The sequence below is a fragment of the Lontra canadensis genome, unplaced genomic scaffold (assembly GCF_010015895.1).
Source record: "Lontra canadensis isolate GAN:19392208 unplaced genomic scaffold, GSC_riverotter_1.0 scaffold13, whole genome shotgun sequence".
Taxonomy (NCBI): Eukaryota; Metazoa; Chordata; class Mammalia; order Carnivora; family Mustelidae; genus Lontra; species Lontra canadensis.
In genome coordinates this window covers 9,801,229-9,813,400 of record NW_022631007.1, presented here as the reverse complement: position 1 = coordinate 9,813,400, position 12,172 = coordinate 9,801,229, and the positions used below count along the sequence as shown (strand labels likewise).

The following is a 12,172-nucleotide window of genomic DNA, read 5'->3' as shown; positions in this document are numbered from 1 at the left end:
CTGACCAGGGCTATTCTGGATGCTTCTCAGAGTGGCCTCATAAAAACAAATGATAAATGCAGTTATTGCTACATTAATGCCTCTATGTGTGTATGCACACGCGCATGTGTGCCTGCGTTCTCGTGCATGTGAATTTTAATTCGTTTTCAGTGAGGTTGTTGGTTTCTGCTTACATTGTTTTCTCTTTTATTGAAATAACCTTACTTGACCAGTAGAATGGGAGGAGATACATTCTGATTCTACAAAACTACAGTGTTTTTACATGAAGTTTTAAGGTTTTCTAATTGAACTTGTAAGGCCCAGTTTTAACTTTGGCCATAAGTATATTGACAATGTAGTAGCCCCTGTTCTGCTTTAAAATAAAGTGAAGAATTGAGTGGTTTGTCTGGGGTATGTACCTTTAAGCAAGTCAGTTAATAGTTTTATGTCTGAAAAGTAAGAATTATCATAACTTTGTATCTGGAAGTGCTTTTGAAAACTAGAGCCAGTCTAAAATCACGAATATAGTATGTTCTGGCATCGGCAGCTGAACGGCCAAAAGAAGGTTAACCTCGCCCCATTCTCTAGGCAGAGCTTGCTCCCAGAAAGTTTGACATTTGTAATCTCCTAAAGAATGTTTTAGACTTCGGAAGAATGTGTTGAGTTCTTCCAACGTTTGACTTGACTTACTTAGAAATACTGATAAGTTAGTAATTACCACTCTTTACCACATGTTTGGTGTTTCCCTGTTCCAGTTTTTGGAGCAGATATACATGTAGAAGAGCTAGTTTTATTTCCCATCCTTGCTTCAGGTAGTGTTACAAATAGGGAAACCTGTTTTCCACTATAGAACATGACATGTAGAAGCTCCTTTATCATGGGATTGCCTTTCAGAAAACAAAATATTTGGGCTTATGTCTCCCAGTTTATCAAGCTAATTGGAGTCATGTCAGATAGTCTGCTAGTCATTTTACATTGCAGCATGATTATAATAGCAGTTAAAAATATTTTTGATCTACTTTGTTGTTTTGGTTCTCCTCGGTCCTGCTCTTTGTTTATTTTTTAAGATTTATTTATTTATTCCAGAGAGAGAGTACAGTGGGGCGGGGCGGAGGGAGAGGGGGAGAGCGTCTCTAGCATTGAGTGCAGAGCTCAGTGCGGGGCTCGATCTCCATACCCGGAGATCACTGCCTGAGCTGAAACAACGAGCTAGACTCATACTTGACTGTGCCACCCAGGTGCCCTCTATTTTTCTGTAATTTATTTAGTATATTTCTCTTAGTTTTAACACCAACAGTAGACAGAGACTGTGGCACATCCATTCAAAGGAATACTCCATGCTAGAAAGGAATGGACTGTGAATCTCTGCAGCAACATGAAATCTCCAGAACACTGTATGACTCCCATTCGCATGAAATTCTAGAAGAGGCAAGAACGACAGATAGACCAGTGATTTCCAGAGGCATGAAGTGTGGGTGAGGGGATCAACTGGGAGGGGCACGAAGTGATGGCAGTGGTCCTGACCTGATTGTGGTGGTGTTGGTTATACGGGTCAGTATATTTGTTCAACTCCATATTGAGCTTCATATATTTAAAGTGAGTATATTTTATCATAAGGAAATGACATTTGAATGAAATTGTTTTATTTTTTATTATTTTTTATTTTTTTAAAAGATTTTATTTATTTATTAGAGCATGAGAGGGGAGGTCAGAGGGAGAAGCAGTCGCTTAACCAACTGAGCCACCCAGGCGCCCCTTGAATGAAATTGTTTTAAAGAAAGTTAAGTACTGAAGTGTAAAATAGTATATGAATAGTGCAAGAATAGAAGTTTGGTCAAAATGTATACTGTCCCCTAATAAGTAGTATGGCAGGAGCCCACAGTATGTTTAGTTGGGTATTCTATTTTGAATGTCACTGAATAGGTATAAACATTTTTGCTAGTGTCCAATACCGTGTCATGGTATGTGTGAAGACATTTAGCTAAGTGTCACATAAACTAATATTCGTGACAACAATACAGGGGTTTTTAAAGTGCTTTATAGGTGAGAACATTGTCGAGTGTTTTAATGTAACACGCACTCACGGTTTTTTCTATGAATTGTTTTTAAAGCTATTCTAACTCTTGAACAATTCAAATAGGTAAGTATAATTTAATGTTTTTTGGAACATAAAATAACTTCAGAATTCTTCAGATATTAAAAAATAGTGATGCCAGTTAGTTGAACATATTAAGCTCGTCCTATAATCTGTCTGCATGCCATATTTATCTTTCAGGTGACAGGATGTGTATGTGTCCAGACAAAGATAAAATCACGTGGGGTATCAGGCATTGATTTGGGATCACATTAAGTAATTCTGGTGATAAACTGTGTAGTAAATCAATCTAAAAGCAGAATTGAAATTTAAGAAACCTTTAGGCCGATATCTTTCCCCCTTAAAGTTTGATTTTTGTTCCTTTTATGCCAGTTTGAGGAGTCTAGATAAACCTTTCCCAAAATTTACTTTTGGGGTGGGTGGGGAAAGGCCGGAAGGTGTGGTTCAGATTTCTGAATGGTAATGCCTGTCTGAAGGCAGATTTTTGTCTTCTAAAGAAGCTATGAACTATAAGTTTCTGTTCGGTATTTAAAGACTCCTTAATAGTGTGTTTTTCACTTAGCAGCTTTCATTATGTATATATAATACAGGGACCATCCCAAGTTGAATGAACTTAAGTTTAAAATTTACTGTCTAAAGGGTCAGGAAGATGTCTAGAATCTTTTTTACCACCTCTTACCCATACCTTTTACTGGTGTTTTTAACAAAATCAAGAGTAAGGAATTTCTTCTATTTCGCTTTGAAGCAGTAAAATGGTTAAAAGTTCTGTGGGACAGAGAGCACCTGGGTCTCTCAGTAGGTTAAGCATCTGCCTTTGGCTTAGGTCATGATCCTCAGGGTCCTCGGATCAAGACCCACTTTGGGCTCCCTGTGCATCGTATCGGGTGTCTGCTTCTCCCTCTCCCATTGCTGCAACCTGTCCCTCCCGTTTGTCCTCTCTCAAAGAAATAAAATCTTTAAAAACAAAAAAGTTCCTGGGTGTGGGGTAACAAGTGACCCAGAGAATTGTTATTACTGTGTAATTAGTGTCTGAAAAAGGAAACGCTCACTTTTTAAGGGGACACCGTAGTTCTGGAAGTAAGCTTTTTCACTTGGACACCTTTCACTGTTAGAAGTCTTTGTGTAGATAGAACACATCACCCAGTATATTATCATGTACAGTAACATTGGGCGAGTGGGAGGGTGAATGATGGTTGATGGCCTCTGCATTGTTTATGAAATAGTAATAGACTTAATTGCTGTACGTTTTTAGAATCTGTGAACTCTATGAAGAAACCGGTTTTAGCTTCCAGAATAACATGTAAGGTGTACATGTATGACTTTTCCCCTTAATTATCCAGTTATCTGTATATTGGACATTCTCATAACCTTCACCTCAAGTATGTTTTCCTTGCTGATGGGGTGGTGTGAAGAAAAGAAAGTATTTTGTTCTTTCATAGTCTTAATTGATGAATTTTATATAAACTAGATGAAAGAGACAGCTTAAAGACAATGTTAATGTGCTAATGAATGAAAATGAAAAATAGGACATTTGTTAAATTTAGGAAGATCCTGAAATATATAGTAAATTAAAAAAAAAAAAGTCTTGGCTTTATTAGTGGAGGAGTAGAGATGATAGGAATGATTAAAGGGAATGGTATGAGAGGAGGACGACTGTCATTAACGGTGTGGGATAGTTCGAGTCAAGGTTGAACCCAAGTGGCGTTTGCCAAGTTTATCATGACGGGGAACGCCAAGTTCCATATTAACCTTGCCAGGGTGGATTGGGTAAGTAAAGGCGCCCTGCCACAGAAACCTAGCAGAGTGCTAGAGAGCCTGTGGAAGATGCAATAGATTTTTGACCTGAAGAACTGTGTAATTTTTACTTTATGATAACTTCTTTTTAAAAAAAATGCACTTTTGCATTTCACGTGTATAGGTTTAAGAAAATCTACCAAGAAGCGCAGTGAATCCCCACCTGCTGAGCTCCCCAGTTTGAGGCGGAGCACACGCCAAAAGACCACGGGCTCCTGTGCTAGTGCCAGGTAACACATTGGTTTTTCCAGTTTACGAGCCAGTTTGTTATCTTCTGTTCAACTTTCATTAGAATCCTTCCCTTTCTGAGTTTTCAAAAATTACTGAAATTTTCACTTGAATATTGAGTAGTAAAGAAACTTATCCAGTATAATTGAATTCTTCCCCAGTGTTGATGTACATGTTTTTGCTCAGTATTAATCATGCAGTTTTTTAATAGCACTCTTACCCGCTACCATTTCTTCTGTTGCTATGTTATTTTCACAGAGTCACTGCCAGCTATTGGACATTACATTGTTTTCAGAGTTCCAGTTGGCCAGTAAATCTCTAATGAGCATCTTAATGCAGATTGGGGTTATTTTTCAGAGGTAGCTAAATTTCCCAATAGTGTGATTAATGGACCAAAAGGGATGCCCGTTTTAATGGTTGTAATATTGCCTAATTAGTTTCTCAGAGTGCTGGCATCACTTGAGTTTAATGGATCAGGGGAGAGATGTACCTCGTTTTCATTTTGTATTACAACACCTACCCCTCGCGGAGGAACGTGGGTGTCATGTGTCTGCTTTCATGTCTTCAGTTCCCATTTTCCCAGTTGCTGGTTTGGATCTCATTTTCAGAAAATCAGCTACCTTTGATATGATACAGTGTGTTATTTCACATTCTTGTATTAACTGATTGAGAATATTCGGTCAACATTTTTTTTTTCTTAACAATTTCCTCACCTTTTCACGCATGGTCAGTTGCTCAAATGCCTTTGTGCAGCTAGTTATTGGCAGTTGGGTAGGACTTCTCTTTTATATGTAGTTTGTTCTTCTAAATGTGCCCAGATAACAGTGATGAGGGCGAATGGTTCCAGTTTGCCTTTTCCCTACTCTCAGGTGAACTGGAAGGTTTGAACTCTTCTGTTGTTTCTCCTCTAAGATGAGCCACAATGACCTCTCTTGGTGACAAATATGGTAGTGACACAATGAAACAGAGTAACTAATTGCAAGTCAAGTCATAAGAAAAGGACTCGTGGCACTTAAATCTCTACTTTTTCACTTATTTTCTGGTTCTATCTGGATTGTTTAAAATGCCATTTAAAATATCTGGAGTTAGTAGAGGCGCCTGGGTGGCTCAGTGGGTTAAAGCCTCTGCCTTAGGCTCAGGTCATGATCCCAGGGTCCTGGGATCGAGCCCCGCATCGGGTTCCCTGCTCAGCAGGGAGCCTGCTTCCTCTGCTCTCTCTGCCTGCCTTTCTGCTACTTGTGATCTCTGTCAAATAAATAAAATTTTTAAAAAATCTTAAAAAAGTAAAAATAAAATATCTGGAGTTAGTATACCTGTTTGCTTCTGTGGGTTCTCGGCAATAATTTTATGAGAACCCTGAGAGCCAAAAGTTTGGGGCTAGATTTGAATCTGGCTTCCCCAGAGTTGATAATCCGAGATATAAACCAAATTCACTGTGGTCGAAATTAATTTTAAGTTGATGTGAAGTCAGGTAATCTAGTGTCCCATCGTTGTCTTCTGCCTGCCTTCCTCCTCCTCACGACCACTGTCTTAGCATACGTGAAATTATTACATGGTTATGCTCTATACCAGCTATTAGCCGCCTGCCTGAAATGCTCTTTATCTCAGACTTTTTCTGTATTAGTGGCAATTTGTCTTAACTTTCGTGCTTTTCCAGCCTGCTGCAGCCGTGTCTTCATCTCTCTTTAGACTAATACTCCTTGAGGACATCAAACTGTGGAGCACAGCGTGTGTCACATGGGTTATGCAAATTGAATGTTAAATAGATGAATTAATTTGAATCCCACTAATTTGTAGCTTGGTAAATTGGGTCTGGAGTGAGCTGTTTCCATAGAAGAAAAGATTGGCTAAACAAATCCCTATTTAGGGAGGATTTTTTACCACTTGGAAGAACAGACTCTTCTAGTACTCTCTGGTAATTCAGAGCCTTCATTTACGTGTCACTTACGCCTGCCGCTTCCTCATTGTTTACTGGCCAGCATCTAGTTCCACTGCAGTTTGACTTTGGTCTAAAACATTTCCTTAGTAGTGTGTTTCTTCATTTCCTAATTTGGAGGCCTGCTATTTAAACAATACCAAGTTATAATAATTTGGGGAAATCTTTTGTTTTTCCCTGATTTGCTTACTGATTTCTTTATTAAAATAGAAAAGCTCATCATCAGTAAAATGTAATTTGCTTTGTGAGAAATAACTGATCATTATTCTTTCCATATTACACTGTGCCTCAGTCATAAACCAGTTTCTTCCTCAGTGTTGTCTGTATGTGTTTATAAATGTTAAATCTTTAATTTTTTATTCTAAAGGACGGATCTCTTGTTCATTGTTAGGGTAGTTCTTTTTTTGTTGATTTAAGTTATCTGGAACTTAGGTGATAAGAATTTTCCACATCTTTTCCTCTTCTTCCCCCATCCCCCTGCATTGTCAAGCATAGCCTGTATAGTGATCCACTATTTAGCCTGGAAGTGGGGATCTATTTTAAATGAGTTGAATTCTTTCAGTAGGAATCACTTTTCCGTTTAACTGAAGTGCTGAAAAATCATTTCTGCCTTGTAAAGATGACAACATCTCATAGCACCACAAAAGCATGTATTGTGAATGCAGTGTAACTTGGAAGAATTTTAAATATACAAAGTCCTGGTTGTTACCCATAATGATTTTCTGCAACAATTTCTATGGAAAAAGAAGAAACTGGCTTTGTGCTCCATGCATTGGAGCTTTGTGCTGCATGGACATTGCTCCTGGTCACTGGTAGTGCTGCCTGTGATGGCATCTTTCTGTTGCAGTCGGCGAGGCTCTGGCCTGGGCAAAAGAGGAGCAGCTGAAGCTCGTCGACAGGAGAAAATGGCGGACCCTGAAAGCAGCCAGGAGACCGTGAATTCTTCAGCTGCACGGACAGACGAAACTCCCCAAGGAGCCGCAGGTAGATTGGCATGTCTTAGCCCTAAAATGCATTTATGTATCTTACCGATTTGTTGAGGGATAAATTACCTTGCAGGCATACCCATTATAAGGCAAGAGAAGAGACAGAGATATACTCGATATTACCATCAGATAAACGTGTTCTCCTTTGTTTTACTTTATAGGTTTGGTTTTTGATGAGTTGGATTCATTTGGTTTTGTTTTTTAATTCTTTTCCAAGTCCAGGTTTGTACTAATTACATTCAGAGGGATTTTAGGAAATAACGTCACTTTCTGTGAAGGTTCTTCTATATCAGTGCGGATATACAATAGTTGCACAATGAAAATTTAAGTTCGTAATAAGAAAGTAAGGATATGGCTTACTGCTTCTTCATACATGTGTAAATTTTAATGGAGAATGTTGTAACCCCTAAAAAGTAGTAAGTGTTCTGCTCGAAAGGAACTTTAAGAATGCCATTTATGTTTTTATGGGCTTATTTTTATTCTACTTGATATTTTAGCACAACAAAAATAAGGCTGCTCCCCCACCCGTTTCAGCTTTAAAAATGTATCTGTCACCAAGAGGAAAAGAAGGCTAATACTTGAGAAGTTAATTGTCTCCAATAGGTTTTAAAATGTAGCTTGTCCTAAGTATTTCTCTCCAACATTAAGAACAGATGGGAAGATGTTACAGGTCATTACTTCATTATGAGCATGGGTGTGATGAGTCCCTTTTGTCAGAATGATACACATGGCCTTAAGTGTAGATACGTTCTTACTTTAACGGGGCTCTCTCACCTAAGGTTGGCATGTGTGCTAGTTTTCTTTCAGGCCTGTGGTGGAGCCTATGCCCTAGTTGGCCAGGAAGGTTCTAGTTTGCCCACCACTGTTCATGTTTTGTGCTGCTTGTCTCAGCGTTCTGTCCAGCTTAACAGTTTTACCACTGTCTGTCTTGGTTTTGTATGTTAAGTGGCATGGCGAGCTTGAACCATCTCTTTTGGTGGGACGGGACATTTTTCATGCACTTTTTTTTTTTTCTTTAAAGAATAGTTTTGTGGAAGGGTTAAGTTTGAGGGAAACCGCAGCCCATTGCACATATAAATCACTGAAACTCTTGAGGCCACACAGGCTGTGCTTCTCCGTGTTTTAATGTTTATTTCAAGTCTGCCTATGGAAGTGGGGCAGTTCCCACGTGGAGGACAGAAATGGAGCTGCCGAGTGTGTTAAAGTGGACCCATGACAGTGATTATTGGAACTGGTGTTTGTAGAGTATACACTGCTGCAGACACGGTATTAAGCACTTTACATATACTCTCATTTAATGTTCAAAACAAGGTGCTGAGGTGTGACTGCTGTTCTCCTCCTCTTTAGCAATGAGGGAAAACTGAGGCACATAGTGGTTGAGGTTGTGGGAGTGCCCCTGGCTGTGGGACTCTGAAATCCATATTTTCGAAAAAGAGGGGCGCCTTTCTGATGGCTCTGTCCTTCCGCATCCCACACAGTCCCAGAGTTAATCTCAGATGGTACCACTGACAGGCAGGATGAGGGGCACTGTGTGAAGTTTTGATCCCTGGTGAATTTACATAAGAGGATAAAAGCTTCAGGGGATTAGGTCCATAAGCCTGCCTCATAAATGCTTGTGTTCTTTGTCTTTGAGAGTGGAAGTTGTGCTGTGATCTCAGTATTTTCCACGTTCAGGGGAAAGATAACGTGGGCCATGGAGCACCGCTTGGTTTCGCTTTGGAAGCAGGATGCCTTCTAGGTGCCGTGGGCATCCTCTCTGCCGGCCCACTGAAGGAGTGCTGCGGGAAGAAGCAGATTCCTTATTAACTGGGCATGAAGTTCTTCTGTGTGATGTGCTTTTGTTTTTCCATATGTACAATTGGAATTTAAAGAGAAATAAACCCCTATAGTGTGGAGTATAAACTGATGGTGATAATGACTTAGAGCATCTCTTGGCAAGCATCTATTCACAGACAGCTCTTAGAGAGTTGATGTAACACTCTATTGGAAACATTTATTTTGAAATAATGTTTTTATTAATTGAAAGAGATTGATTTAATTTCTTCAGTGTTTTTATGGTTGTTTTTTCCCCTAGCGTTATTTATTTTTGGAGATACCATCTTCCTGACCTATTCCAGTGAAATCATTGAAATAAGCTTACTACTTTTTGTGCATGTAGTGTTTAAGCATTGCTCCACCTTCGGCAGACCTACTCCCATCACCCTGACTTTGCCAGTATTGTTGACACTTAGGAAAATTGGTTGATAACGGTGTACCTGTTTGGTCACCTTGAAATCTACTTCTATTTGGAGCCACTTCCCTCCTTTTTCATAGAAGAGAGACGCTAGCTCTTGGAGTTGAAAGTAAAGTGCTTCCCACATTTTCCCATGAGTTGGGGGCCTACTTTTGGACTTTTATCAGAACTGTGTACCTTTTCATAGTGCTGGTAAAGTCTTATAAATACTAGAGACTCTAAAGTGAGAAATCAAGTATTCTTCCTTACACCTGCAAAACAATCAGATGGCAGGGAAAAATAGCCTATGTTCTGACACCTAATTTTGCGCTGAGAATCTTAACAGGAAACGAATAGGGTGAGTTTTAAAAAAGAAAGCAACCCCAGTTCTGTCAGTTTTTTATCTCCCTAACTACTTTTGTTTAGAATCCCTAAAAATTAGATGTGTCTGTATCACCTGATAACCAGGGCCCATGTAAGGCATAATTACATTACTAACAGTTTTTATTTTGGCCTTGCTCAAATGTTTTCATTACACTCCTGAAAAGTCCTGCTACTGATTGCCTTTAGGGATCTGGTAAAGGTTCCTGTCCAGTGAATTTGAATTTTATCAGCATTCTAATATTTTATTGTCTTTCTGCGTAAGAAGCCTTATTGGTTAAGGTACAAAGATGTGGAGTTCTGTGATAAATTTCTTATGTTCTAACTTAAATATTTTTTCCATAGTTTTAATTTCGCTGTGTATTAAAAACTGTCTTGCATGGTGCCCTGAAGATACGCTATAAAGACTAGGTGGGGGAGGTAGTGGTTTGAACAACAACATGATAAAGATTGACACCTCTTAAAAATCTGGCATCAGATTTTCTCTGCTTGATAATCCTAGGTTTATATTTGTGTCGGGACAGGTCTTGTGCAAGCTGCCCAAGGAGGTTTGACGCCTTGACTAAAGAATTTTATCACTGACTCCTGTTGGCTGATAACACTTCCTTACCTGCGTCACTTTATAAACTGACACTCAGGGGCCAGGCTAGTTTGGTTTATCTAATTCTGTAATACTACAGGGAACTATAGTAGACAGATGATTACTGTTCGCCATCAGTGGGCTGGTGCAGGATTTTTTTCTATGGGTTCAGTGACTGGTTTCTGTCAAAACAGGCCCTCCAACTCCATGAAAAATCAGAATATCCTTGCCCTCCTTAGGATGACCCTCTAATACATAAACTGAAAAAACCCAACATTACCTTCCCAAGTGAAATTTTGTTTTGCCTTGCTTTGTTTCCTTATAAAAGATGTGGTGCCAGAGGGTACTTTAAAAAAAAAAAAAAACAGTGACTTCATTTGTTAAGGCTTTGTATTTTCTCTGCACATAATTGGAAGAGTTTAAAAGTTTAAGAGTCACTTTAACAAATTCAGTCATAATCGGAACCTTAATAACAGTATTTGATAACAAGATTTCTGTTTAATGTGAAGAAGCAGCTGTACTAGAATGAAAAATTAGTACTGAAGAATATATTTAGTACTGAAGAATATATTTAAGGGGCCATTAGAGTACAGTATTTGAGTACAGTTGATGAAAAGTCAGACCACTGGGGCTCAGATCTCTGATCTGAGGGTAGCCAGTCGAACTTGCGCAAGTAAGTACACTGAAAGTCCCAAGGCCTCAGTTATCTCATGAGTGTGAAAAAGCTGAGCAGCCTCCCTATATGGTTGTAAGGAAATAGACACCGCTTGCAGATGGTAAGCATTTTGTAAATGCCGCATGTAAGTAGCATTCCAGAATGCAGTTACTCTTTTTTCTTCCCCAGAAGTGTGGATTTTGTTAAACTCTGATACGCTTTAATATTAGTATTTCTTGCTAACCTGTGAATATAAACCAGGGAGCTAACCTTTCCTGTAAAGGGCCAAATAGTTGATGTTTTAGGCTTCCTGCAGGCTCTTTTGGAACTAACGACCCAGCTCAGTAGTTATAGCAGGAAAGCAGCAACAGACAATGTGTAAAACAATGAGTCTGGCTGTGTTTTAAAGAAATGTTATTTTGTTATTGACAAAATGATGTGCCGGATTGAATTTGGCCTGTAGGCCATAGTTTACTGTCTCCTGTTTAAGCCATACGTTTTTAATGCAAATTTTTAAAAAATCCCATTCAGAAAAGCTCTGTAAATTCACATCCATTATCCATGTACTTTTAACAATAAAAAATGTTCTGGGCTGATCTTCTGTCAGGGCTTAGGATATTGTGGATAAGGTTGTCATACACAGGTTAGTTGTACAGAATAAATGCTTAAAGACTCAACGGACACTGAGGGGAGGAACAGCAAAACCGCTGGTTTTAGAGGAATATAATTTCATCTGGTCAGGTTCATAATAGAATCAGCCTCTCTTTGCTTAGGCTGAATTACTGCTCAAGTTAGCTTTTTGGGTAGTAGAATCTTTCTAAATCTGAACTCTTTTTTCTGCACTGGTTTTGACATCCTAGTTGTCCTCTACTTTGTCCTAAACTGCTTTGCTGTTGGTCGTGATATGTATCTTCCATATTTTACCCTGGAAATAAGAAGGGTATCATCTGCATGCTCTTAGAGAAAGCGTCCGAGTGATTGTTGTCAGAACTGCAGCCGAGAAGTAAGGCCGACTGAAGAAGACACATGTCTGCTTGGAACGTTGCCCCCAGATGTCAGTTTTGCTTTCTGTTCCGATTGTGACTAATTCCCCATCTATTCAACCTCATGGTGGTTTTGGCAGTGTGATCTTCATGGACTTTTGGTACATGATTTCAGGACAAGACAATTTAGGAATAGTTTCAGAGGCATGAGGAATCTGTCAGAGCCATGTATGGAAGGAATGTAAAGCTTGTATTTTTTTGCTTGTTGAACTCTAAGATAGTTGAGCCATCCTTTCGTTCATCGAAGCTACAGGGTGAAATCTGCAACAGCTGAGCGTGTGAC

At 39.2% G+C, this 12,172-nt stretch overlaps 1 protein-coding gene across 17 annotated transcripts in view; it reads left to right on the top strand.

The window, feature by feature from the left end:
• Positions 1–12,172, top strand: part of TRIP12 (thyroid hormone receptor interactor 12) — a 140,957-nt gene that overhangs the window by 69,340 nt on the left and 59,445 nt on the right. For all 17 annotated transcript variants that reach the window (XM_032857420.1, XM_032857422.1, XM_032857428.1 and 14 more), the window contains 2 exons: positions 3,993–4,098; positions 6,880–7,016. In XM_032857420.1, coding sequence (XP_032713311.1) covers positions 3,993–4,098; positions 6,880–7,016 — 243 coding nt within the window. The remainder of the gene's footprint in view (positions 1–3,992; positions 4,099–6,879; positions 7,017–12,172) is intronic.